Genomic DNA, 27,496 nt, shown 5'->3' with positions numbered 1-27,496 from the left:
TTCAATTGGTTAGAATTTGTAGCTGCTAAAGTGATACAACAAAGTGATTAGTGACCAAATTATGTTATTAACTCTTCATAAAGTACTGCATTATAATAAAGAGCAAATTTTGTGTTTGTTTCATAAATAAAAATATCAGCACGCTAAGCACGCTAAAAAGGAAACACTCGAAAAAGAAAACCAGTTCCTAATAACAAATTAAAACTAAAACATGTATAATATTGATTGACGAAATTTTTCCTTTATATTTGAAGTAAGTTTGTGGAGCATGATGAATAAATTTGCCATGTCATTATCGATGAAGAGAGAGATTTCATAACTAGTTTACTTTACATTCATGAGGTTATTTCTTACGAAACTTTCTTTCTTATAAGCAAAAGAAACTAAAATTGAAAAATTGTTTTATTTACTCATTCCTAGAAGGAGTTACTGAAATTTTGATATGTTTCATATTTATATACGTTATTTAAAAAATACTCCTAAGATCAATCATAACATGTGACTGCATTTTTGCTTTGTTTTCATAATTACGTGTATAAAGTAGTAAAACGCTTGAATTTACTCTGTACAATGTATAATGTTTAAAATTAATTGTATAGTAAAGTATGGACCAAGAAGATAACAATACTCTGGCATTCTTGACATTTGCCAAGCTACAGTAAATTCATTAGTCCAGATAATTAATTACATTGAGAAAGGAGACAATAGAAAATAAATTACAGCATAAGGACCAAAAATGTTTGTATTAAATTTAAGCCCTTTACAGAGTTTTTAATTAACGTAATTGTATAAAACATTTACAGCCCACTATATTCAAAGCTACGAAAATTTTATAACCATAAAAATTAACTTCGTATTAATATACTTCGTTAATTTTAAAGGAGCAATGTTAGATTCATAATTTATATTATATAATCATTAAAATTGTGTAGCAATTAGTTACCACCACTACACAAACTGTTGGAATAGCTGCAGTTATTTTCTTTAGTTACGTTTATATTCTTTAACATATTTTCAACGGCATTTTTGAATACGTGAAATACAAAATTTCATTTTCACCCTCTGAATGACTACCTAATCATATGGAAAATGAACCTCAATGCTAAAAACTATTCATTAATTGACACTGTTTAAGACAACTATAACCATATAATTTAATTTAAAATACCCTTTCTTTAAAGTGTACTTAATTTTAAATCCCTACTCATTTTTATGTTCTAATAAAATATCCTAATATCCTAATAACATAAGAAAAAACGGTTTACCCTGATTCTTCAACAGTTAATTATCCAGTGTTATTGCCTGCAGTTCGTTAATAAACTCAACATAAAGCATATAAGCGAAACTATACAAAACATTTTTTTTACTGTCAAATCCTCTAAACAGATAAATTTACACAATTTCAAAAGCATCAACAAAATGATTTATATACTAACAGCTAACAGCAAGTTTAAACAAATATGCTAACTCTAATAATAGTATTCATAAGAATATTATAGCATCTTGGAAACCAATAGGATAGAGTTAGATTAGAGTTTCAAATTCCAAATTGGCCTGGGTCTATCTGTGGTGTATTGGCATTATTCCGGCCAAATTTCAACTCAATTGCTCCAGTAGTTTTGAAGTGAATCGTAATGTGACTTACTCACAATCATGCAAATATTCAAATTAATATTAGTAAGATAATAATTTAGTCTTTTAAACTCCATTTCGGACCATCTACAGGTGATAAAAAAAAATTGAAGTTAATGAGTCAACTTTTGTGGTCATAATTAATTGTTCTTTGGATTGTGTAGTTACCAAATGCGGTTTAATTTTTATGATGTACAACTTGAAAAGAACTATGAAATCCAGCAGGTTAAAGTTCACACGAGGGGAAAATTAAAATCAATTACAATGGTTAAGTGTTTAAATACGTGTGCCCATTCAAATTACCAGAAATTATCAGATTGTAATTGTGTCGAACAAGCAAACCATTAAAAGTTCAACATTGGAATTTTTATTTGATTTTTTAATCGGACTTTCTCCGCAGCATTTTGCAAATTGGATTAAACCCAAAAGTAATGACACGAGGTAATGCGTGTAATTTTCAAGAGTAGTTTACAGAACACACAGTAATATGCTTAAAGTAAGTGACCTGCCACTGCCAAGTGTTTGTGGTGATGTTTCATACTATACATCACCTTGGCGGTACAACCCAACAGTTTTATAATATTCCTTATAAACAACATATCCAAGAGTAATTATTAAATTTTATGCAGTAAAACAACTAATTGACACACAATAAATTGACGATTTAGGTTTATGTGGTAGGCCTAAATTGGTTAAACTGTTAATTTTATGATTGCGCAGATTTTTTATAATATACCTTGTACACCAAATAATAATATATTTACAATTTGGTAACATGCAATAGAATGTCACGCAACCTATAAGAGATAAAAAAAAATACCGAGAATACTAATTCCACTTCGTTTTTATAAACTAAAATAACTCAATAATAGATTTTTGTCATGTTACCATGGAAACAGCAAGTATATTTTTCTTCAAAGACTTCCAAGGTTTCCCGACGTATGTTGCTGGATCTGCTACAAAGTAAAACATACGGTCCATGCTTGGTGTTATTTAATAAGGGTTGAACCTGGTTACCCCACGGCCCTTAGGGGTGGTTAGGGAGCGTGAGTTATACTGTTTCTGTCTAGGTGAGTACATTATTCATTCCTCTTACGTTAAAAAGGTTGACTACACTTAATTATTGGTGTTTACTTTTACTACTTTGACCACACAGTCTATGTTTTGTCACTAGAAACGATAGCTATGAGGATTGATTACATATTGTACAGATGAACTCGTACTTATATATTATTTTTCAGTACGTCTTAAATAATGCCTTACCAAACGATGGTATTTTTATATAGAAATATTCACATTCTGCATCGTAAAAGTACCTAGCCGTTGCAAATGCAATAAATAAGCTTCGCACAACGTCGTAAATTCATGTAAATAGAATAATGAGACTTTCGGGTCATTCCGTGCCTCGAGCAACAGTTGGTCGAAGCGTGACTTTAAATACTTAAGTCAACACCTTCGTGGTCGAATAATAGGGTCCGCGTCCATTATAGGATCTAGGAGCTATATATGGTAAAGTTTGTATTTTAGGCAAAACGAGTTGATTATTTTTTTTAAACAAACTAGTGAGAATGCTAAACCAATAATCCGACGTGGACCTTTATTCAGTAGTTATACCTTGCAGAAGAGGGCTTCACCCAACAACCTTTCAATTTATTCTAGGCACTAGTCCAGGATTGCTTTTCATAATCCTAGGTTAGGCCTAGAGGTTGCGGAATTACCACTTTGGTAAAATCCATTATTGATTGGTGGAATTAGAACCCACAACATCGGGGCCAACATCAAATGTAAGTAGGTAATTACATTTGAAAAACTTACCGATGTTGCCGTCCGAGCGCGCCACAGGCAGGCTGAGTACCGCGCAGGTCACCAGCCACGTAGCCAGCGCCAACACGCTCATTGGGCTGCAACAACAATACATTGTGACAGTAGTACAAACAACAAAACATAACAACAACACCAACCAACAATACTACCAGACTGCAACAACAATACATTGTGACAGTAGTACAAACAACAAAACATAACAACAACACCAACCAACAATACTACCAGACTGCAACAACAATACATTGTAACAATAGTGTAAACAACAAAACATAACAACAACACCAACCAACAATACTACCAGACTGCAACAACAATACTTTGTAACAGTAGAACAAACAAAAAAAAAATTATAACGGCACCAACCAACAATACAATACAATACCCCCGCCGCAGCAAACCTGCCGTCTTAGCGAATTTCCATTTGGCTGAATTGATTTTCAATTGATCTATTTAAATAACATTAGGTTTAACGAGTACCTAGGTTTGCTGCTACAAGGAAACTAATAAAGTGTGTATTTTAAGTAAAATAATTATTGCTTAGTATAAAATGAATATATTTGCCAAGTTTGATCAAAAGATATCCATAAACAAGCAAACTACAACATTTTACAATATTCTCCATAAGAATAACATGGGAATTTTAAATTGACCATTTTTTTAGTTTTCTCCGTAACCAATAACCGTACAAAAACACTTTGATATACTGAATTGTTTGTTTTTTAAGCTCTTTAAGAAGGTTTAGAGGAAAATTGGGAAATTTTGTGTTTTGAGGGTCAAAAGTGAGAAAAACCAACTTTTACCCCATAAAAACCCCCATAAAACCCTGTTCCCATGGTCCGATCATGCTGGATCGCGAACTCATTCACGTTTATCCCGCCTTACACCTTTAAACCGAATTTCATCAAAATCGGATAAAAATTACTCAAGTTATCGTGTTCACGGACACACACACACACACACACATATATATATATAAAAATTTGAACGAATGGTGTTTTTGGCCTCTGGAGACATTAAAATGAAAAAGTAAATCGGTCCCGGGCCTAAGTGTTACCATGAGACCTACGGTAATAGCTACTTCCCTATAGGGAAATTCGCTAAAACAATATATAGACTGGGACGGTGGCGTCGTCCTGTAATCCAGCTACTAGGAGGTCACGAATTGTGGATATTTATAGGCATGCACTGTGGATGCTATACGCTATACTCCCTGGTGTCACAGACCTTGTGAGTACTACGACTATTCGCAGTACTATCCTGATAATTAGACCAATTCGTTAATACCAAGGCAAAAATGTGGTTCGGATTCCACTATAAACTTTAGGTCCCTTAGTTGCCATTTTTTTTGTACTAGGACGCTAGGCACGAGGCTGGGATTGTTTTTCACATTACTTCCGGCTAGACCTAGGGGTTGCGGCACTATCACTTAGATAAAATCCATTGGTGACTTGGTGGGGATCGAACCCGGGACCTCAGGAACTGAAATCCCGCGCTCTAACCACTACACGAGCTTGCTCCCCAGTTGCCATTAGCTGTATGGGCTATTAATTAACAGCTGTGTCTAAGGAATATGTCGGCCTTAGTTACAAACAAGACTACAATATCACGCCACTCATCCTAAACTCATCTCCATTCATACTTGGCTTAAAATACCTACTTTGTATGGTCGCCATTTCAATGAAAAGTAAAAAGTATTAAAAGTCATAATATTATCAGACTGCAACAACAATACATTGTAACAACAGTGCAAACAACAAAACATTATAACGGCAGTATACGGTTTTTACCGACAAATTCAACTAGGGCAGGACAAATATTAAATAATAAATGCTGGAGTGGAAATTATGAAATGTATGTTGATTAACTTAAAGGTCAATAATCAAAGGATCTCTTCGAGGTACTGTAGTTGAAAAACAGATATTTATGACTTCACACATTTCTTGTATTCCATATTACTTACGCTACTTTCAAAACTTGCTCAAAGAGTTTTACTTCTTCAAAACCAACTCGTACTTGACGATGCCCCAGTATGGAAGTATCGATATTCAAGTCAGGGCCGTATTGTTATTGTCCACCGTTCCTGCTTTCTAAAGTTCGATTTCCTGAAAACGTGAGTTGCTTTGTTCGACGTTAACGTTAAATACATTATCAAATCAGATGATTTATTCTCAACAATACATAACAACACTATCGTATTCAAATATATGAACGGTTGGATAGTCATATGTGTCTAAACTGTATATACAAATGTTGTGTAAACATATGCTTTGGTGAAGATAAGACTCTTGAGGTATATAAGGTACATTTCACAAACATAAAGCTCGTCAGTTGTTGACTCAATCACAATGTATTGTTGCCAGCCATCATTGCCTGTAATGTAACGATTGATTCTACTTGTATTTGATCTTTAAAAAATCGTGGACGATTCGAAAATGTGAAAGATTTTCACAATCATAATTCTACTATAATCTTCCAGGACTATGGAAATATACTTTGGAAACCAAAGGTAATGGATGGGGTTTTAATTTTTGTTCATAAAGCCCAATAAATTGTTGGCCATTAAGAGATATGTGAGAGAGCTAATTTAAAGGTTCTTGTAGGTTTAGTATGCAAAGTACTTAGATGTAAATCATAGCCAAATCACTGACAATTCTTTGGCATTGTAAAGGAATTATTTTCACCAACTGTTGATTTTGACTTGGTAACCTCGTTATGCTGTCAGATTTTCCAATTTTGACAAACAAGTACTGTAATCTAGTAAAAAAAAATTAAGACCACAATTAAATTTATACATTAATTATAGGAGTTTTGCCTCCAATGTTTTAATTTAAAGAACTTTTAAATTTTAAATCAGCTATATTTCACTAATGATTCTCATCATTAGAAACAAAGTAGAAGAAAATGATCACAACATTGAGATCGAGTTAAACGTTTATACTTAGCGTAAATGTACACGTTTGCATATCTGCTGAAACAAGACAAAATGACGAATGTTTATATAAAATATGTCAAGAGATAGAAAATAAACAGAATTGTCCCATAAAGTTGTGTTTGAGGAAAATAAACAGTCGAGAAGCCTTGCAAATAAGACGTCGAAAGTGGAAGGCTTTATGAAATATCACTCGGCGAGGGACGGTGAAGATATTGTCAATATTTCATCCATCTTCGGTGGACTTATATCTCGCAAATGGTTTTTAGGTTGAGCTAAAAGAAACCACTGAAATCCACTAAAGTAGACACGTCAAGTAACACAAGCTACTCGATTAAGTTATAAATAGTGTAGAGGTGTATAGTCAATGATAGTATTGATTTGAGTTTCATAATTTTAGCTTTTTATCTTAAGTGTGCATTAAAAATCTTATTCAAAGTAATGAAAACTTATTTTTCAATGAAAAACCTGTCACATCTATGAGTAAAGGTATGTTCTTAGAAATAATGGCCAACAATACGATCTCATTTTCTTGTGACCAATTTCATGTTCACGGAACAATAGTTAGAGTGTTCAAATTTAATTTTAACTCTATCGATTTTTTTCAAACAAATTTCACCAATTTATGTTTACAAGTACATTTTAATGTCCGAAATGTTAAATAGTCATAGAACGAAAAAAGTCTCGTCTAGTTTTTTAAAGAAACGTTAAACACCCTCTGAAATTAATATCACTTAACAGGTTTCACAACCGGAGAATATTTTACTTGCTACTATAAATATTAGTGGTTAAAATTACTTGTTTTGACCACCTCCTACACAGACAGGGGTGGGGTAGTGGAATGAGGGGGAGAATTCCTTAAGACTTGATTAAATACCTAGACAGCTGACAGACCATATTCAAGATAATTAGTTTTCAAAAGGAACTTTAAAAAAAATCATCATTTCATAGTACAGTACATAGACTTGCCAAAGACTGAATTTAAAGTGTATTGTTAATAGTGCACATAGTTTGAGCTTTAAGAGTAGGTACGGTACTATCAAACTTTATTAGGTGAAGGTAGATTTTGCTTAGGACTATTTAGTTAGACATCGGAGTTCATTGTCTGAAGAACTTTTCAATTACACTGCATTAAGCCTAAAGTGGATTCCAAATAATTGCCAAGTGGATTGTGGCAATGAGTAGGCCTAACAGTCATTGGTCGGATTTGAACTCAGGGATTTAGTGATTGAATGTTTACACTTCAATCGAATACTGTACTATTAGTTATTTACAAGAAGGTCTTCACATAGGCAAAACAGTATTGTGTTCGGGAGTTTGTTAGATTTATCTGAGGCTTGGTAATTTCATTTTTCTGTCAGACATTTAAACAATATCTGTACATATTGCGTAGATCCTTTTTCAATGCAAAATATTCTGAAGTGCTAAGATGCTTGTAAAGTATTTACACATATTCAATGGATTCATAATTTAATGAAAAGGTTTAAAAGAAGAATGTGTTTGCTATCTTTTGTTGTTGACAGTATTGTGCCAATACAATTTTTATTTTTCTAGCTTTTATCTTACTTAAATGTCTTTGTAAACATACTTACATCTAGAACCAGGTAAACAAACGCCCCTACAGAATGTCTCTTACAAAGAAACTTGTTAGTTAATTGGGTTCGTTTGATTAAATTTGAAATCATACGTTGGGATCACGATTACTTTGGGATATTGTGAATATGCGAGAATAACATTTGAACATTTCCAGGTACACTCTTACATAACCCCAATTTCCACGCTATTCATTGAGCGCTATTTATTTATCTAGTGCTAAAATTTATCTGTTTTATATTGTAGATAAATATCTCCCGTGTTAGAGTTCTTTTTTATCAAAAGAGATTTCTTCACTTACCGTACTTATATAGATTACAATAATTTTTAGGACTACATTGGACAATATTTATATTTGAACTTTTCCCCTCATCTAAGCTAAACCTAAAATCAACTTATGTCCCTGGGCTAATGCCAACCTAAATTCAAAACCTGGCTTTGAGATTTCTGAAGTTGTCCTTATGTTACTAACAAAATTCTTATATCACCTTCGTTTAGCTGGTTTTTGTTTGTTTAAACCTCCTCGAGGTAAGTAGACGAATTTACGAGTAAAAGAATTGATAAAGATGGGAATATACTGAAATACAAATGGACGAATAAACGATTAGACAAACCTACGAATAGCACAAACTGAGTAAACTAATAGAGGTAGACGAGAAGACGAAGAGAAAAATAGACTACGATACATGAATAGAGGAATAGGCGAAGTACTATAAACGAAGACGAATAGATAAGCTCGTGAAATTAATGAATAGACGAATTCATGAATCGACTAATGAATGAATGATTGGAATAATGCATTTGACACAAACAGTACAACCCTATACTCAGCTTCTCAATCAGATAATCCAGCTTTCATCCTGCAAGTGACGTTCGGTTTCAAAGGCGACGGTAAACATTGAAAGCTTTTGCAGCTTCAACCGCCAGAGTTTTAACATTTCCTGCTGTCTGACATTTCATTACCCTACAATGAACAAAACCTCCCACCTAGCTTTTGTAGCAAACTATTTTGTTGAGAGCTTTGAGGTTAATAAATGAATCGGTTGAAGTCAAACCGAGGAATTGATCAAGTCTTAAGATACTGTAAGGGTGGGTGAAAACTTAAAATGTTTGTCTTTGTTAAAGTAAGTACGAAGTACTGGGAAGATTAAGGATGTTATTAGACGGAAAACTAGCTTATGCTCAGTAAAATGTTTGATTATGTATGATTGATTTCCAGCTAATTAATTGGTTATGATTCAATAGGCTTTTTAACCATCTAAATATTAAATAATAATATAATATTATTAATAATATTATTATTATTATTATTAATATTATTATTATTAATAATATTATTATTATTATTAATATTATTATTAATTAATATCATAATATGAATAATATTAATATGAACTAAATATTAAACACTACTGTCAGCCTTAAAGTATTAAAAACAAAATTAAAACTACAAGGTTATGTATTTAATGTGAAGTGACATTGTATAATCTACTGTTTAACACAGTTGGTCACAACAGAACCGATAAATTTGTGTATCCATGTGTTATAGCTAGGAAATCAATTGTGTTTGTTTAGCGAAGTGAACACACAATGTTCTTGAATTGTTTACAGAACAGACTACGGTTAAACAAAGTGGAATGGTTTCAGAAACTATGTTTAAGGCAAGGGTTACACGTTCAAGATATGTTTAGTGGTAAAACTGATCAACATTAATGCTAAGGAGCTCTAACCACTAAACAAGTTTGTTTAAACCAAGGTTATGATAGGTACCAAGGGCTAAAACTGAGATCAGTAAGAATATTACGTAATACAAATTTCAATAACAAAAATCCTTTGCCATCTAATGAAAATGTTAGGTCAATTTATTTGCAAGATCTATTTCCTCTTAAAGGACAAATACTTGAAGAGGTCTGGATCGTTTTCTTAAAAAAATTGCGTATACTGTTGAAAAGTTCTAGAGTAAAATAGGTTTTCACAAATATCCTACATTTTATCAAAAAATCACAGGAAGAATTTGTAAATCTAAAATTTACAATGCATGATAAGAGGAGTAAATACATAAGAGAAGCAAATCGAACGCTCATACAAACATACTTTTGAAATTGTAGTTTTACGCATGTAAAACCTAAGTAAGAAGTATATAAACGCCAATTAATGAAAGTGAAAAGAATATAACTTATCTCCAGCCAATCATTTGGATACTAACTTGTTAGGGAATGTAAGCTTTCGTTTAAGTAAGTCATAAGTCGTTTATTCAGCAAAATTAACATAAAATGCATTAGCTACATCAAAAACAAAATAAAATGATTGCTTTATTTGGAATCAATTGTTAATTCACTATATTTAATTAAGAACACTTTATGTAAGGAGGTTGAATTAAAGGTAAATGGTGCGTAATTCGATCAGTAATGTTATCTTACAGCTTAATGGCAACCATCAGTTGGTTAAGTTTCAAAGGAAGCTGAAGAGGGCGGAATGGCCCGAAGCAAATTTCATTTCCAGGCGAACACCCGATACTCATCTGCTATTATTCCTCCCCAATTTCATCTTAATGAGCTCACTGACTAGAATATCAATTTTTCATTTTCACTCCCATCACCTAATTTGTCGTGTGAATGGAAAATGTCAGAAATATCAGTTATTAAGCAATTAATTAAAAATATGGAGTAAACACGGAACTTATGAACATTGGACCAATCTGGAGATGAATTATCTGTGAAAATGTGTTTAATTGTCATATTTGTAGCATATAATTTATATTGTAGATAAACCTTATTATATTTTCATCGTTTTAAAAGTTTGCCATTCCAAACGAGTGACAACTACCATTGACTATTGGACACTGAAGTAGACCAGCTGTCACAAATGTTTATTGAAAAAGAACGTAGATGTGTGAGTTAGTCATAGAATGAGCTAGAGGCAACAATTCCATTATGTTTTACCTTATATTTTATTTCCGACCAAGTCTAATAACAGTTTCAATAGCTCCATCACAAATCGTTCCATTAGTTTGACGTGGTAAACAATGTGTGTATTCGCCAGAATTTGGTATTGAAATCCGCGCCATCTGTCGGTGGCTCATACCAACTACTACTAATTTTGGTTATAAAGTTGGCGAAAGATTTAATATGGGGAACGGGGATGGAATGTCTAGTTGTATCAATAGTCAAAGCTATTATCGTCTACTATTGAAAACACTGTAACTTTATAGTTAACTGCTTAATTAACAACGTGTACTTTCTTATGTAACGTTCAGTAAATGGTAAAACTGATCAATACCCTATGAGGAAACATTGGCAATCCACAACAATGCAACAATATAATCAGCTGATTATATTGTGTCACAGAACTATAACACTTAAGCATTTTTTGATACTGAATAATGAATGTGAATCAAGAATCTAGGTTTTGTAGATACCAACTGCAACTCTACTGTTTAGAGTAGGTCACCACTGATAAGCAATTTCTTTAGTCGTTATAATCATCGTCTTATCAACCTAGAGACAATGACGCAATAAGAAACTGTTAAATGTTAAGAATACTTGCATATGCTGACTAATCCATATTACATGTGTTAAATATTGGGGTTTTAGCTTTAGCTACTATGTATTTGTTTGCGAAGCGTTGTCTACAGCATTAAACACAACTATGTCTTGTAAAGTGAATAGTACAAGGGCTTCAAATCCCCAGAGGTAGTCTGGAACATCGTCCTTGAGCTATAAAGTTATCGGAGGGGGGAGAGGCTACTCGTAGCCGATATATTTCACCCTATTTCACCTATCAAAATGGTGTTCACCTTATAGTTGCATTCACATGATTCCTAAACACCATGTAAATTTTTTAGGCTTTTGAAATAATTCATTTCTTGGGACTAAAGTGGAAAACCATTTGTGTGGTTTCGTAGCAAAAATTGTTTATCTAAAGATTATCCAGTGAAATCGTTTGATTGATATCAATAATTGAGGTTTACCATGTCAAATTGTATTATGAGTATAAAGTACGAATTACCTGATAAAAGGGTTGTATGAATATTAATCAAAGATTACCTGACAAATCGTGTGTTGAATATTGATCGAGGTTTAACTGATGAAATGTTTTGATGCATATTTATTCAGGATTACCTAAAAATTGTTCGATGCATATTAATAGAAGATTACATTGTAAAGTGGTATAATGTGTATCAATGGAGGGTTGCCTATTAATACGTCATTTTGATGAACAACCGAAGATTACCTGATTGATCGATATTAATCAAAACTACCTGATAGGCTGATGAATATCATTCAATGATGTCATGTTATAATCTAGTAACCTAATAAAATACCCATTCTATATTTGTTGAGAATGGTTAGAAAACTAATTGTACAGAATTAAAACTGTTTTCCTATTCGGCAAAAATATGCAAAATCTGAATACTCAAAGTTGATTTGTAGGTTCAAGCTCAAATCGCTAAACATTTAATTATGGGTACCATAGTTTCGAATGGGTACCAATTAACACCTGTAATCTTGGCTTGTGGACATGGCTTGGCCTATCCAATCCTGACACAGTATCTGATAGAAAGTACGAATATGCCAATCAATTTTTATAAATTAAGTGATCAGAGTAGATGATCTTTAATGGAAGAACTTGTTTAATAGAATCTACTGATTCTACTGGATTTAGTAAATTATTTTTTATAGCTTGTTGGCTAATGGGCAACATTTTAAAATATTAACTTATGTGAAATTATTGAATTTTAGAGACGAAGTTTTGTACTTGTTGTCCTTTATGGGGTTCATTGTAAAGTTAATTTGCGGTACGACGACGTTTTGACTCGAAGAGGTAACTTTTGCGATGACGACAATGCTTCAGACGGGTAATGATGGTAGAAGATGAAGGGGGGGGAGAGAGAGAGAGAGAGAGAGAGAGAGAGAGAGGGAGAGAGAGAGAGAGAGAGAGAGAGAGAGAGAGAGAGAGAGACCCCTAACTTTTAAGCATTTCTTACTTTCTTTCTATCACCATTATAAAACCCATGAACACCACTCTGTATTCTATGTATTTTGCTTTGCCAATTATATTGGTATTTGAACTAAAATAGTTTTAGCAAACTTCATTATTTAACGAAATAATAACTTGTTACTTACAATAATAAATATAAAATTAAATTATTATTTTTCAGCCAGTAGATTTGAAAAATAACATATCGACAATGACGCGTTTCAATAACTAGCGTTGTTCTTGGAAAGAATCTAGTAAATAGATATCCGTGGAAGGCAATACTGTGTTACGAAGGTCAAGTATCAAAATAGTTCAATTAGTTTTTATGAGGATCTAAGTAAAGTTTGAGAAACGGTTTGCAGTTGAGCGTCAACAAACAATACCGGTATTAGTGTTGTTCAATTTTTTCCGATACGATGAACTTATTTGTGTATTTATTGGTACAAATTATTACATTTTTTGTGGTTTAACTTTTTGCTGGTTACAAGGACAAACTTATATATTGAAAACATATGTCTGTTTTTAATATCTGTTTATTAATGTAACAACTGTAAAAAGGCTACTGAATGGTGTACTGCAGTTGGTTATGTATAGTCAATGGCTATAGTGAATATTATTGCATTACATTTAACGGTATTATGTTGGACATATATACTAAAACGAACAAATTCGAGAAAATTATAATAAAAATAGGTTGAGAAAAATTAATATCGTTAATAATCTAGACGAAATGTAACCAAACTAATACAAAACACATGCTTCGGCTATAATTTATTCTTTACAAACGTTCCAGGACATTGTTTCATATTCAATCCATCGGAACCAAGGCGCCATTTTAAATCATCACAGCTAAAAAATTCGACGGCTATTGTAAATGTAAGGTTTTGACACTGTTACCTGTTTCATATGTTTTACACTAACGGTTCAGCGATTCTTTTCTCCTTTTAGCAAATTTCCCCTATAGGGAATAAGCTATTAATGTAGTACTCATGGTAAGACCTGGACCAAGGACCGATTTACTTTTTCGTTTTGAGGTCCCTAGAGACCAAAAACACCATCCGTTCATAATTCATATATATATATAATATATATATATATATATATATATATATATATATATATATATATATATTATATATCTGATTTTGATGAAATTTAGTACAAACGTGTAAACCTACGTTTATTCGAACGAGTTCGGGAACCAGCATGATCGGACTATGGGAACGGGGTTTATGGGAAAAAATTGGTTTTTCCCATTTTTGGCCCTAAAAACTTAAAATTTAGCATTTTATTTCCAAGCCATTTTGTAGAGCTTAAAAACAATAAATATATCGAAGCGTTATTATGTGCCTAATGGTTAGGGAGAAAATTCCAAAAAACTAAATTTAAAATTCCCATGTTATTCTTATGTAGAATAAGTACACTGTTGTAGTTTGCTGGTTTATGATCATATTTTGATCAAATTTGGAAAATGCATTCATTTCGTACTAAACTATTAACATTTTACAAAAAAAAACACCTTTTTACCCTCCCTGTTGCAGCAAACCTAAGTACTCGTTAAACTAATGTTATTTAAATAGGGAATACATGTGCTATTTTTAAGGAGACATTAAGGAGTAAACTAAATCATCAGACTGAACAGACCAAATAATATATTATCAAATAATACAACTGACATAACCTGATATAATTTCACAGTTCGCATATAATTTTAAATAATGTTTGCTATATCCATATTTTTGTGCAATTATGATTATACTATACTGTATTTCATTATTGTTTATTAATGTTTATGCAATAAAATCCCTACTTAAAACGCAGAGCGAGTGATAAATTTGCAAATGAGATGCACGAAACATATTATTCACCTAATTCAAACTAATTAGCAATCAAAATCCATTATGTCGTTGATCCGAATTATCTCACGGATAATTGTCAGTAATGGTGTATTGGACTAGCTGTTACATTGTTGGTTCCAGTTGTTGGAAAACAGCTGATCGATAATATTGTGGAACTTCAGAGCTTATTATTGTTTTAATTGTTGATTATATTAACGACTCATCGTAAATGTTATAAGGTCAACGTAGGGTTGAGTTGGTTGCCGTGAATTAAATTTCCATTTTTTATTTCTTAATTAACATTATGTAGTATCAAATAAATCGATTACCCATAGAATGTAGGTTACAAAGAAGTAAATCTACATGGTTACATATTATATATTATAAAAACCTTTGCAAAACTTATGACAGCTAGCCTGACCATAGGCCTGGCCTACTACTGGATTGAACACGGGGGTTGTACCAAAATAAGTGCTGGTTTTATTTGTATTTTGAGAATATTTATTTAAATTGGGTCAAAAAATGTAAATTCAACTTTTCTTAAGGAGATTTAACATAGGGCTAGTTCTATTAATAGACAAGCATGTTTATTTAAAACCTTTTTTCCCAGCTCCTGTGCATCACAGGGAAAATAAATACGCACAAAAAATAATTTTAAATTTGTATAACAAATTAACATGGCCTTATAGGTTGCCATGCTGGTGACGAAATAACAACAAAATATAAACAAAAAGTCAAACCAAATGGAGGAAATTTTATAACATGTTTTACTTACAGCATGGGGTGGAAACAGAGAAGTCTATACTGTATAATACCTAATACATATTTTTGTCAAGCTTTAGTATTAACCCGGTGGACAACCTCTAGTATTAATTAACTTAAACCGTAGTTTAATAGTTTTGTACGTAAATACTTAGAAAATATTAGTTGTTGAACAAAACGTTCTTGTATACACGACACACAATCCCCAAACCTTCATTATATATCAAGATTCGCTGGTTATAATGCAAAAGACCATTGTAGATTAATTTAAAATTCAGATTTTTAAAAGATATAACTATGAGAGCAACGAGTAGTATTTAGATCACTTATCTAGATTTTTTACATTGCACACACTTTTTATGCATTATTAATATTAAAATGCTAACAAAATTATATTTTTTGCAACAGGCTGACAAGATAAAATATAATTGTAAATAAATTATTAGGGATACGCTTTACGAAAGTAGCTCTCGGCTAAACCGATTCATTCTTACAGACTTAAAACTTTCATACAGCCTTCATCTAAAGTTTGATGAACTGTTGAAAATTATTTAATTAAATCTGTTTATCATTTTGATGCAAGACTATAAAAGCGGGCGGGACACTCTGTAATAAGATGTTGTATGGCTTCACCGTTAAGTCCTCGGTATCCTAGCAACCAGATGCAGCAAGTATTTTATAACGCCATTGCGTCTATCGGTTTATTATATTTTTAGATAAAAACAAGGAAAACTACCTTGATGTTTTGACTACTTTATAATCGATTTTGTAGTAATCCTATAAACCAAACTGATGAAGTAAAACATAAGACTAAATTATGTTTTACTTCATCAGTTTGGTTTATAGGAAGAAAATATTTTATAGTTAAATTTTACGTTTTCCCCTCAATGTGTTACCATAGTTTTGCACTTAATCGGCAATAATGCTTTACGGAGTACTCTTGTTATCAGTGTAACATTGACTTGAGGCTATCATATTTATATTGACTTAATTGTCGATGAAAACGTAAAAATCTTCCGATTTACATAGTGTTCAAAGCAGCTTTAAAAGCTTTATTCTCATAACATGCCAAGAAAAAGTTATTAGTTTATCAGGTCTCATTCTTTTATAAGTAGGATATTAAGTAGGAACTAAATCTTAAATACGGTTATTCTTTACCATATAAGAAATCAAATAGACGTAAGTTTTGTAGCATTTTGTTATCTACCCGTTTTACCACAGATTTAAAAGCACGCAATTCAACATGTACTTTTTTGATCTGAGGTTTTACCATAAGAACTAGCGTTATTTCCAACAGTCAGTCTTGTATGACAGAATCTAATGAATGATGATGAAAGGTCAAAAGCAGTTGAAATTTCAAGCTACAAATCATATTCCGTTGATAACAGCTTCCGTCACTTCTGGTTTGTTTGAAGAGATGTAATTATATTTCAACAGCACAGCATGTGTGATGGAAATTATATCAAACCATAACCTGAGTGGTTGGTACGGTTTCAAAAACTATAATAACAATTTGGAATCAAATCTTTTTAATCTGTTAAGTATTTCAATTCAATTCGTCTAGTGAGAATTATTAGCGTGGTAAATAATACAGAGTCAAATTTGAAGAATTGAAAAAGAATCTACCACTATCACAACTAATTTAACTAAGAGACAAACTAAGCAATATTAGATAATGCAATTTAGATAGTAACAGTATTTTGTAACTGAAAAATTGAATCTATTGGACTTTGATCTATTGTAACTTTGAAACATTTGGATATTTTATGTGAATCTACTGGCGATCCTACATAATATAAGGATTTTGTTCATAAATTGCATTTAAAAATCAAACAGTTTAGGGTTCCCTCGTGTGACAATTGCACAATTTATTTATACATTTAAAATACCTTTAATAATGTCATGTGCAAAATAATAAGTAGTATTGATAAATTTAAGATGGAAACCTTTGTATGCAGGTCTGTTCATACTTCAGAATCAATGCCAAAGAACTTCATTACCTTCAGAGTTTCTATATTGCATTTTTATATTAATATGCATTCTATAAAAGAACTGCTGCTCAATTCATGACGTTTTTGTACTTATAAATTGAGCATTTAAAATGAATCGAAAAGAATTTGAAAGAAGCTGTTTCTGTTTATTTCTAGAAGTTCGTCATTATGTACTAGAATGTAGATTCATACACAATCATACAAGTTGTCCAACCGATAATGATATGATGCACCTTCATTATTTAATGGAGCAGGTGGTTATACTCAGGACACTGAAGTTTGAACTATTTAAGACGTATACTCATTAATGCGTCTTTAAATAAAAAGTAATTGAAGAAACGTAGCGGGTTTTAAAATTTTTAATTCCTGAAAGCACAAAAATACGAAACATATCACTTGTATAATATATTTACACTTATACTGTTTACTCACAATGATAAAGCTTCATAAATTATATTTTATTTATTGGTACTGAACACTGGTTTTTAATAGAACTCACCATGAAAACTCCAAAACTAACATAAACACAACAAACAATAATAATAATAAATATTACATCATCTGATTTAAGACAGAATAAATGTTACATGTCACATGTCCTTTTTTTTCAATCTTTTTTCTTTTCCATTTTAAATTGTCTCAGTTGGCACCGGTTTCTTCTGAAAACTGCTCCGCTGTCCATTTGTACCAAATAGGAATTCGGACTTTTGTGTTTCTTGACAACTTTTCCTTTTGCCCATTCTCGAGTTCCCTTTTGGACATAAACTTCTTCGCCCTCCTTTAATTCTGGAAGTGGATGAGCCGATCTGTCATAGTATGTTTTTTGTTTTTCTTGGGCTTGCTTCAAATTTAGAACTGTTTCATTGGTAGGGAAGAGTGGTTTCATGGAATCTTTAGTAGCAGGAAGAACAGTCTTTAGTAGTCTTCCCATTAGCATTTGAGCAGGTGCTCTGAGATTAGCTTTAGGAGTATTATTGTAATCGATTATGGCCAGGTTTGGATCTCCCTTGGTCTTTAGCGTTTTAGACAGCATTGACTTTAAAGTTTGTATACCCCTCTCCACCATCCCGTTAGATTTTGGGTAGTACGGAGACGAAGTTATATGCTCAATTTTATACCTTTCTGTGAACGTGGAAAACTTGAGGCTATCGAACGGAGGGCCATTATCGGAGTGTAATTTCTTAGGCAGGCCATGAGATCTAAATATCTGTGTCAATCCTGCAGTTACTGAATCAGCTGTTGTTGTACTCATCTTCTTTACTTCCACAAATTTGGAATGATAGTCAATCACTAGCATGTGATTGGTATTGTTAATTTTGAAGAAATCAACTCCAATTTCTTCCCATGGGATTTCTGGCACTGGATATGGTTTAAGAGGTTCTTTTGGGTTTGATCTTTGGTATTCATGGCATGTTGTACATTGGTCTACTGTGTTTTTTATGTCTCTCATCATTCCTGGCCAGTACCAAGCCATCTGTGCTCTGTTTTGGCACGAATTAATTCCTTGGTGTGAAGCGTGTAGTTGCCTCAGCATGTCGGGTCGCAGCTCACTCGGAATAACAAGTCGGTCTTCCATATATATCAGATCATCGTATAAATGTAATTGATACCTTTTTTCCCAAAAAGGGTGAGCTTTGTCATCACAATTTTGTTTGTGTTCAGGCCATCCATGCTCTATGTAAAAACGTACTTGCTTTAGTACGGCATCCCTTTCTGTAGCATATTTATGTCTATTTACTACATCGTCATTAGCAAAAACTGCAAGGGAGTAAACTACCTCAGCTCCGTTGTCCAGATAACTTGTGTTTAAATGTTCATCTATTGGAGCTCTCGACAGGGAGTCTGCAATGAACATTTTTTTCCCCGGTACGTGAACTAATTTAAAATTGTATCTCATCAGTTCCATCATCATTCTCTGAAGCCGTGGTGATAGACTTGCTATAGGTTTGTTTATAAGACCAAGTAGAGGTTTGTGATCTGTCTCTATTGTGAAGTCTGTTCCATATAGGTAATAGTGGAACTTTTTACAACCATTTACTACTGCCAGAAGCTCTTTTTCAATCTGGCTGTACCTTTGCTGAGTTGCTGTTAAAGCTGAAGAGCTGTAGCCGATAGGATGGTCATTTTGAAAAACAACGGCCCCGAGGCCAAATTTGCTAGCATCTACAGACAAAGTAGACTTCTTTCTTCCATCAAAATAGGCCAAAACAGGAACCTTTGTTATCTCCTCCTTTAATGCTTCAAAACATTTTTGTTCTATACTTGTCCATATAAAAGACTTGTTTTTGCTCATCAGTAATCGTAGTGGTCCTGTTTTATCAGATAGATTATCAATGAACCTTCCTACATATGTAATCATTCCCAAAAATCTTTGGAGGTCATTTTTTTCCCTAGGGCTCGGGTAGTCCTGAATAGCCTTCAGTTTGCATTCGGTTATTGAAATACCTTGTGGAGTAAGTTTGTGACCTAGATATTGGACACTTTCACGGCCAATCTGGCTTTTTTCTTTAGACAGCTTAAGTCCAAAATATCTTGCCTTTTCTAAGAAAGCAGCCAGTCTTTCATCATGTTCTTCTTTTGAGTTACCAAACACTAGGACGTCATCTATGTATGCACTCACTCCCTCCAATCCACAGGTTACATGGTCCATTGCTTTTTGGAAAATCTCTGGGGAACTATTCAATCCGAAAGGTAGTCTACAATAACTAAATCGGCCAAAAGGAGTAGCAATGGTGCATAACCGAGAACTATTCTCTGATAACGGTATCTGTAGAAATGCTGAAGAAGCATCCAGTACACTGAAGTATCTTGCACCATCCAACTGTGAGAAAATTTCTTGGAGCGTCGCCATTTTGTAGTGTTCCCTTTTAATATACTTATTAAGAGTTCTTGGATCAATACAAATTCTAACTTTACCATTTGGCTTCTTTGCTATTACAATCGGATGTACCCAATCAGTAGGTTCGCTTACCTCTCTTAAAATACCGTCTTTGACCATTTTATTTATCTCTTCCCTAACTGTATCACTTAAAGCTTTAGGGATAGCTCTGGCAGGAATAACTTTAGGAACTGCGGTATCTTCAAGTTTTATATCATAAACGAATGGTAATTTTCCTAGCTCATCACCAAATACATCATAAAATCTATCGTACACACTTTCACTTGGTTTAGTTATTTCATTTACTCTAGAAATGAGATTCAGTTCTTGGCATGTTTTAAGCCCTAATATGGGACAGGCATCTTCATTCACAATGTAGAATTCTGCTAAAAAATTTATTTTAGAACCCCCCAGTGTACAATTTAGAAGGCAAGTACCTACAACTTTGATGTCATGCCCACTATAAGACTTGAGGCGTTTACCTGGAGTCGTCATGTTAGCGTCAGGAGCTATTTGTTGATAAAGCTTGTAAGGAATAACATTGACGTCGGCGCCAGTATCGAGCTTAAAAGATATGTCAACCCCATTTACGGTAATATTCTGACACCAACCATGTTTTGAGTCTACAGTGTTGACAACAATAGTTTCAATACTTAAGTCCTGACTCTCGCCACTAATTCCCATTTCATTAGGTTCAATGTCCTCATTAGATTCAATGTTATGAATGTTTTGGGCCTTACAGGCGTTTGCAAAATGATTAAATTTCTTGCATTTTATACATTTCTTTCCCAAGCAGGACAATTTCTGTAATTGTGAGTTTTTAAACATTTAGAGCAGACTTTAACTTGTCTTTTATTTGTAATGTTACTCGAATTTGGTAAAGTAATGTTATGAATTTTAGATCCTACATTAGTTGTTTCGTCAAGTTGTGAATCAAGTTTCATTAGTTGCACTTGATTTTTACTCTCCTCCCTAGCCGTGCAGTAGTGAATTGCTTTATCAAGTTTCAAATCACTCGTCATCAACAACCTTTCTTTACACGCTTCATCTTTAGTCCCTATTATCAATAGATCTCTTACAAGGCTTTCTTCCTGATCCCCGAACTGACATTTTTTTGCCTGATTTTTTAGACTAATTACAAATGACTGAACTGATTCGTCGGACTTTTGCCTGAGGTTAAAGAAAGTATACCTATTAATAACAGTGTTTACTTTAGGCTCAAAGTATTCGTCAAAACATTTAATTACAGTGTCTAAATTGTCTTTTTCCCCATCATTCAATTCAAAGGTGTTGAAAATGTCTAGGCAACCATCCCCCATTAAACATAGCAGTAAAGCAACTTTGATTTTCCCCGACTTTTTAGATTTTTCAGTTGCTTCCAGGTACAACAGAAATTTTTGCTTGAACTTAGTCCATTCATTTAATGTGTTGCTATTTAAATCAATAGCTGACGGAGGTTTTAAAAGGTCCATTATTCTATTTAAGTTTGTATATTACCTTTACCGCTGCCACCAATGATAAAGCTTCATAAATTATATTTTATTTATTGGTACTGAACACTGGTTTTTAATAGAACTCACCATGAAAACTCCAAAACTAACATAAACACAACAAACAATAATAATAATAAATATTACATCATCTGATTTAAGACAGAATAAATGTCACATGTCACACTCACAAGACGGTAAATACATATAAAAGATGGTAAGTGGTGATCGATTTCAATGGGATGCTCCAATCATCATCAGACCCAATACAATGAATACACAAACAATAAATACACGTTTGTGTATTCATTGCCCAATAGGCGAAAATGTAATTCTTTTCCTAATAGGTTTTGGGGCTTGAACCGATGTGACACAATTGGTCATAATACTTCAACAAATTAAAATATAAAATTACAGAAGGGTTACTTTTACGATCAAAAATACCGTGGAAAGGTTGCAAAAAGGCAGATTTTCCCGAAATTATAAGAAAATCGGAACACAAATGGAAATTTCAAAAAGAAAAACAACAGCCGTTGAATAGTTTTTATTTAGAAACTTTAATTAGAATTTTCATGAAAATACTATTAAATATTCGATTAATCACATGATGAAGTATCATTGGCCTTGAAGACTTTCACACTATATTTACTGCTCTGATAAAAGATTCCAACATTTATCAAGAAATGTATTGTCCAGCACATCAATCTGAACAAACAAAAGACTCATTGCAACTCTGCTTTTGTTCTGCTGATTCCCACTAATTTGACAATAGACTTAACAACATTTTAGCCTATTTAACAACAGTGTCGACACAGACAATTTGAAATTAAAAAATAAATTAGTATTTTGAATTTATTAGTTTGTTGACGGGGTAATACCCTACATAGTCCAGGAAAAATACGACAAATTACCCTTAAACCTGGGCAAAATTGCTTCACAAGCGATTGAAGTGGTATTCAACACAGAAAATAATTCTTCATAACATATCCAAAATCCGACAAAATCCGACCATGGGAAATTATTAAAAAATCAAATTCAAAATGGCGGCAAAATGTCATATTTTTGTGATATTTTTTTGTTTTAAGACTTTTGGCGGTATGGGATGACAGAAAGCACATATAATAAATTAAATATCAGATTGGATGTTGAAATATCAAATATTTACAAGAATAGACTTTATTAAAACGACAAGGGCATATTTTTATGTACATTTTAGTTTCCATAGTTACTTAAAAAGAACTAAATTTAATAGGTTTTCTTGGACAAACTAACTATTAATTTGAGTAACTGTTTGTTTCAATGTTCTTACTGTTTGTATATTACTTACTTAAAAGTCTTTGTTTAAAATAATTTGTTTAACATATGTTGTCAATAATAATTAAGCAATGATATTGATTGTAAACAGTTATAGAATAAAGAGAAACAACTTGAATGTTAAAAAATACTTTTTACTTTTTAACAAATTAAACATGGCGCAGTCGGTAAAGATTTGATTAAGAATAATATCAGAAGAATATACACAGAAATGGAATTTAACAAACCGGATATCCTAAGCCTTGAAGGCAACTTGGAGGAAAATTTTAGGACATTTAAAGAAGAAGTGGAGATATATTTTATAGCCACTGAAACCGAAAAGAAACCTAACTCTATACAAGCAGCAAGGCTTAAAAACCTACTAGGAAAAGAAGCATTGAAAATTTATAAAGATTTCAAACAAGATGAACCAGAAACAGTAAAAACGATATTAGAGACACTAGAGAAGTATTGCACGCCAAGAAGGAATGAAATCATGGATATTTATAAGTTTTTCAAAAGAAAGCAGCAACAAGATGAACCATTTAATAAATTCTATTCGGACCTAAAAAATTTAGTCAAACCATGTAAATTTGAAGAACAAGAGGAAAAACTGTTGAGAGCTCAGATAATACTGGGATTAAGTTCAAAAAATGTCCAAGAAAAACTTTTGAGAGAAGATCTAAAATTGGAAAAGGTAATAGAAACCTGCAAAACGATGGAGTTAACTGAACAAAATATGAATGAAATCAATGAGAAGAAAGAAGTACTTCAAATTACAAATATTCATGATGAGAAGAAAGAAGTTCATCAAGTAACTAAAACCTTTGCTGGGACACGTAAGTTGGAGGACCAAACAGGTAAAAGATGTTTTAAATGTTACAGATGTGGTGGTAGTCATGGAAAACAACAATGTCCAGCTTGGGGTAAAATCTGTAGTAAATGCAAAAAGTCAAATCATTTTGCAAGTATGTGTAGGACAAACTTAAATATTCTTTCTAATGAGAAATGTAACGAAGTAACTGATCAAAGTAGTAGTTCTTTTGTGCCTAATTGCCAAGGCTATGAGATTAACACAGTTTGTGTAGTTGATTCCATTGGTAATCAAGAAAAAGCTTGGTATAAAAGTGTTAAAGTTGAAGGGTTCAATGTAAGAATGAAACTTGATACTGGGTCTGAAGTAGACATTGTCCCATATTCCTTTGTAAAACTAAATAAACTACAAAATAGGATGAAGAAAAACCTAAACAAACTAATTTCATTCGGGGGGTTTCAAATAAATCCAGTAGGATACATAGATGCACAGATTGAGACAGAAAATAAAATGGATGTTGTAAAGTTAGTAGTGGTCAATGGAGAATGTACTCCAATCCTAGGGCTGAAATCTTGTCTAAGTTTAAATTTAATAAAGAAGGTAGATACTGTTGCTAATGGCTTATCAGTAAAAGAAGATGAAGAAAAATTAAAAATTTATAACAATTATAAAGATGTTTTTGATGGTGTGGGTTGTTTCCCTGACATTTGTAAGATAAAATTAAAGGAAGATGCAGTACCACAAGTAAGTTCTGCTAGAAGAATACCATACAAAATTAAAGATAAATTTGAAAAGGCATTAAATTCGCTGGTTGACAATGAAATTATTAAGCAAGTTGAAGAGCCGGTTGAATGGGTCAATAATATTGTAGTACTAGAAAAGCCAAATGGATCTTTAAGAATCTGTATTGATCCTACACAACTTAATAAATATATCATAAGAGAGAGGTATGCAATTCCTTTGCTAGAGGACTTGGCTCCAAACTTAAGTAATAAGAAATACTTTACAATTTTAGATTTGAAAGACGGGTTTTATCATATAAAACTAGATGAAGAATCCAGTAAAATGTGTTCATTCAGCACAATCTTTGGAACTTACAGATTTTTGAGGGCACCTTTTGGCCTCTCTTGTGTACCTGAAATATTTCAAAGATTGGTACACAAATATTTCAAAGATATTAAAGGTCTTTCAATCTATTTCGATGATTTGTGCATTGCTACTGATACTAAAGAGGAAAATGATAAAATTATAAAGCAGGTAATGGAAAGAGCAAAACAGTATAATATTAGATTTAACTATAGTAAAATGCAATACTGTGTTAATAAGGTAAAGTATATTGGTGCTATATTCAGTGAACAAGGGATGCAACCGGATCCTTCAAAAATAGAAGCAATAAAGAATTTTAAAACTCCTACATCTAAGGTAGAATTACAAAGATTTTTAGGTATGGTAAATTACATCAGAAATTTCGTCCCTAATTTGGCTTCAATAGCATCACCTCTTAGAGATTTACTAAAAAAGAATGTTCCCTGGCATTGGTATGAACATCATTCTAATGCTCTTGAAAAAATCAAACAATCACTCTGTAGTAATCAGGTCTTAGGGAATTTTGATCCATCTCTTCCTATTGAAATACAATGTGATGCTTCACAGGATTCTGTAGGGTGTTGTTGCATGCAAAATGGCAGGCCTGTTAGTTACTTTTCTAGAAGTCTGACCACAGCAGAAGTTAATTATGCTCAAATTGAAAAAGAATTATTAGCTATTTGTTTTTCGTGCAAGAAATACCACAACTATATATATGGAAATGAAAATGTAACAATTTTTACTGACCGTTTACCTCTGTTGTCAATTTTTAATAAGCCATTGTTTAAAATTGTCAATAACAGAATAAGAAGACTCAGACTTAAATTGATGATATACAGTTTTAAACTAAAATATTTGCCAGGAAAAAACATGCATATTGCAGATTTTTTATCTCGGAATGGTATTAAAGATGAGGTTGAATGGCATGAACCCTTAGATGGTATTGTGCATTGTATTGAATCTTCTGAAGTGAAGTTTAGTGATAGAAGACTTGAGGAATTTAAAGAGGAAACAAGAAATGATGATGTTTTAAACAAAGTTGTACAATTTTGTAAAACCCAATGGCCAAAATCTGTTAATGATGGTGATCTAAAGACTTATTTCAATATGAGAAATGATGTAACTCATCAAGATGGATTACTCTATTTGAATGACAAACTTATAATACCAAGTAAACTGAGGAAATTTATGCTGTCACACCTGCATGAGACTCATCTGGGAACAATTAAAATATTGAAAACTGCCAATTTATTTTTTTACTGGCCAGGAATGTCATCAGACATAAGAAATACAGTATCTCAATGTTCTATATGTATGAAACACCAACGTTCAAAATTGAATGAACCTTTAAAAGTTCACAGTGTTCCTCAAATACCCTTCATCAAGATTGGAGCTGATATTGCTGAATATGCAGGTAAATACTATCTTGTAACTGTTGACTTTTATTCACGTTGGATTGATGTATTTAAGTTGAACAGTAAAAACAGTAATACAATAATTGGTAAATTCAAAGAGCTATTCAGTCGAAATGGGATCCCTATGTATTTGGTGGCTGATAATCAACCATTTAATAGCTATGAAATGAAACAGTTTTCTATAAATTGGAATTTTACAATAATCACATCAAGTCCTCACTATCCAAAAAGTAATGGACTAGCAGAAAAGGCTGTAGGAATTGTAAAGAAAATGTTACAGAAGAGTGCTGAAAGTAAACAGGATTTTGAACTCTTCTTATTAAATTATAGAAACTCACCTGTTGCAAACCTGGACTATTCACCTTCTCAGCTTTTAAACAGCAGACACATAAGATCAAAACTACCTATACCAAACAGTTATTTACAGCCTAAAACAGTTTCTTTTGAGGTAAATGAAAGCAAAAGGTATCAAGAACAAATGTATAACAGATCAGCCTTGAAAAAAGAAGATGAATTCCAAGTTGGAGAAGAGGTTTTAGTACAGGATATTAAAAACCAAATTTTGGAATCCTGGTGTGATTTTTAAAAAATTACCGGAACCTCGTTCTTATTTGGTAAAATTAGAAAGTAATATTGTTTTAAGAAGAAACACACACCATATAAGAAAAATTAAATCTACGTTAAAAAAGAAGGACAGTCAAGACGGCTAAAAAAGGGAGATGTTTGTATATTACTTACTTAAAAGTCTTTGTTTAAAATAATTTGTTCAACATATGTTGTCAATAATAATTAAGCAATGATATTGATTGTAAACAGTTATAGAATAAAGAGAAACAACTTGAATGTTAAAAAATACTTTTTACTTTTTATCAAATTAAACACTTACATTCATTGATCTGGTACTCTCCTCAAGAAGCAGAACAAGACAGTCCGTTCTGTTTACACCCACAGTGTTATAAAAGAAGAAT

The 27,496-nt window shown here is 32.4% G+C and overlaps 2 protein-coding genes across 3 annotated transcripts in view; both read right to left on the bottom strand.

The window, feature by feature from the left end:
* The window catches only part of LOC129004403 (receptor-type tyrosine-protein phosphatase N2), a 103,573-nt gene that overhangs the window by 48,636 nt on the left and 27,441 nt on the right, over positions 1–27,496 (bottom strand). For both annotated transcript variants that reach the window (XM_054432974.1, XM_054432973.1), the window contains exon 2: positions 3,448–3,533. In XM_054432974.1, the coding sequence (XP_054288949.1) occupies positions 3,448–3,529 (82 nt within the window). In that variant the 5' untranslated portion in view covers positions 3,530–3,533. The remainder of the gene's footprint in view (positions 1–3,447; positions 3,534–27,496) is intronic.
* Positions 18,160–20,403, bottom strand: LOC129003606 (uncharacterized protein K02A2.6-like). The gene has a single exon (XM_054431904.1). The coding sequence runs from the start codon at positions 20,401–20,403 to the stop codon at positions 18,160–18,162; it is 2,244 nt and encodes a 747-aa protein (XP_054287879.1).

Source organism: Macrosteles quadrilineatus, unplaced genomic scaffold (genome assembly GCF_028750875.1).
Source record: "Macrosteles quadrilineatus isolate MER2022 unplaced genomic scaffold, UCM_ALF_1.0 Scaffold_9__3_contigs__length_116548681, whole genome shotgun sequence".
In the NCBI taxonomy this organism is placed as follows: domain Eukaryota; kingdom Metazoa; phylum Arthropoda; class Insecta; order Hemiptera; family Cicadellidae; genus Macrosteles; species Macrosteles quadrilineatus.
This window is presented reverse-complemented; position numbering and strand designations above follow the sequence as displayed.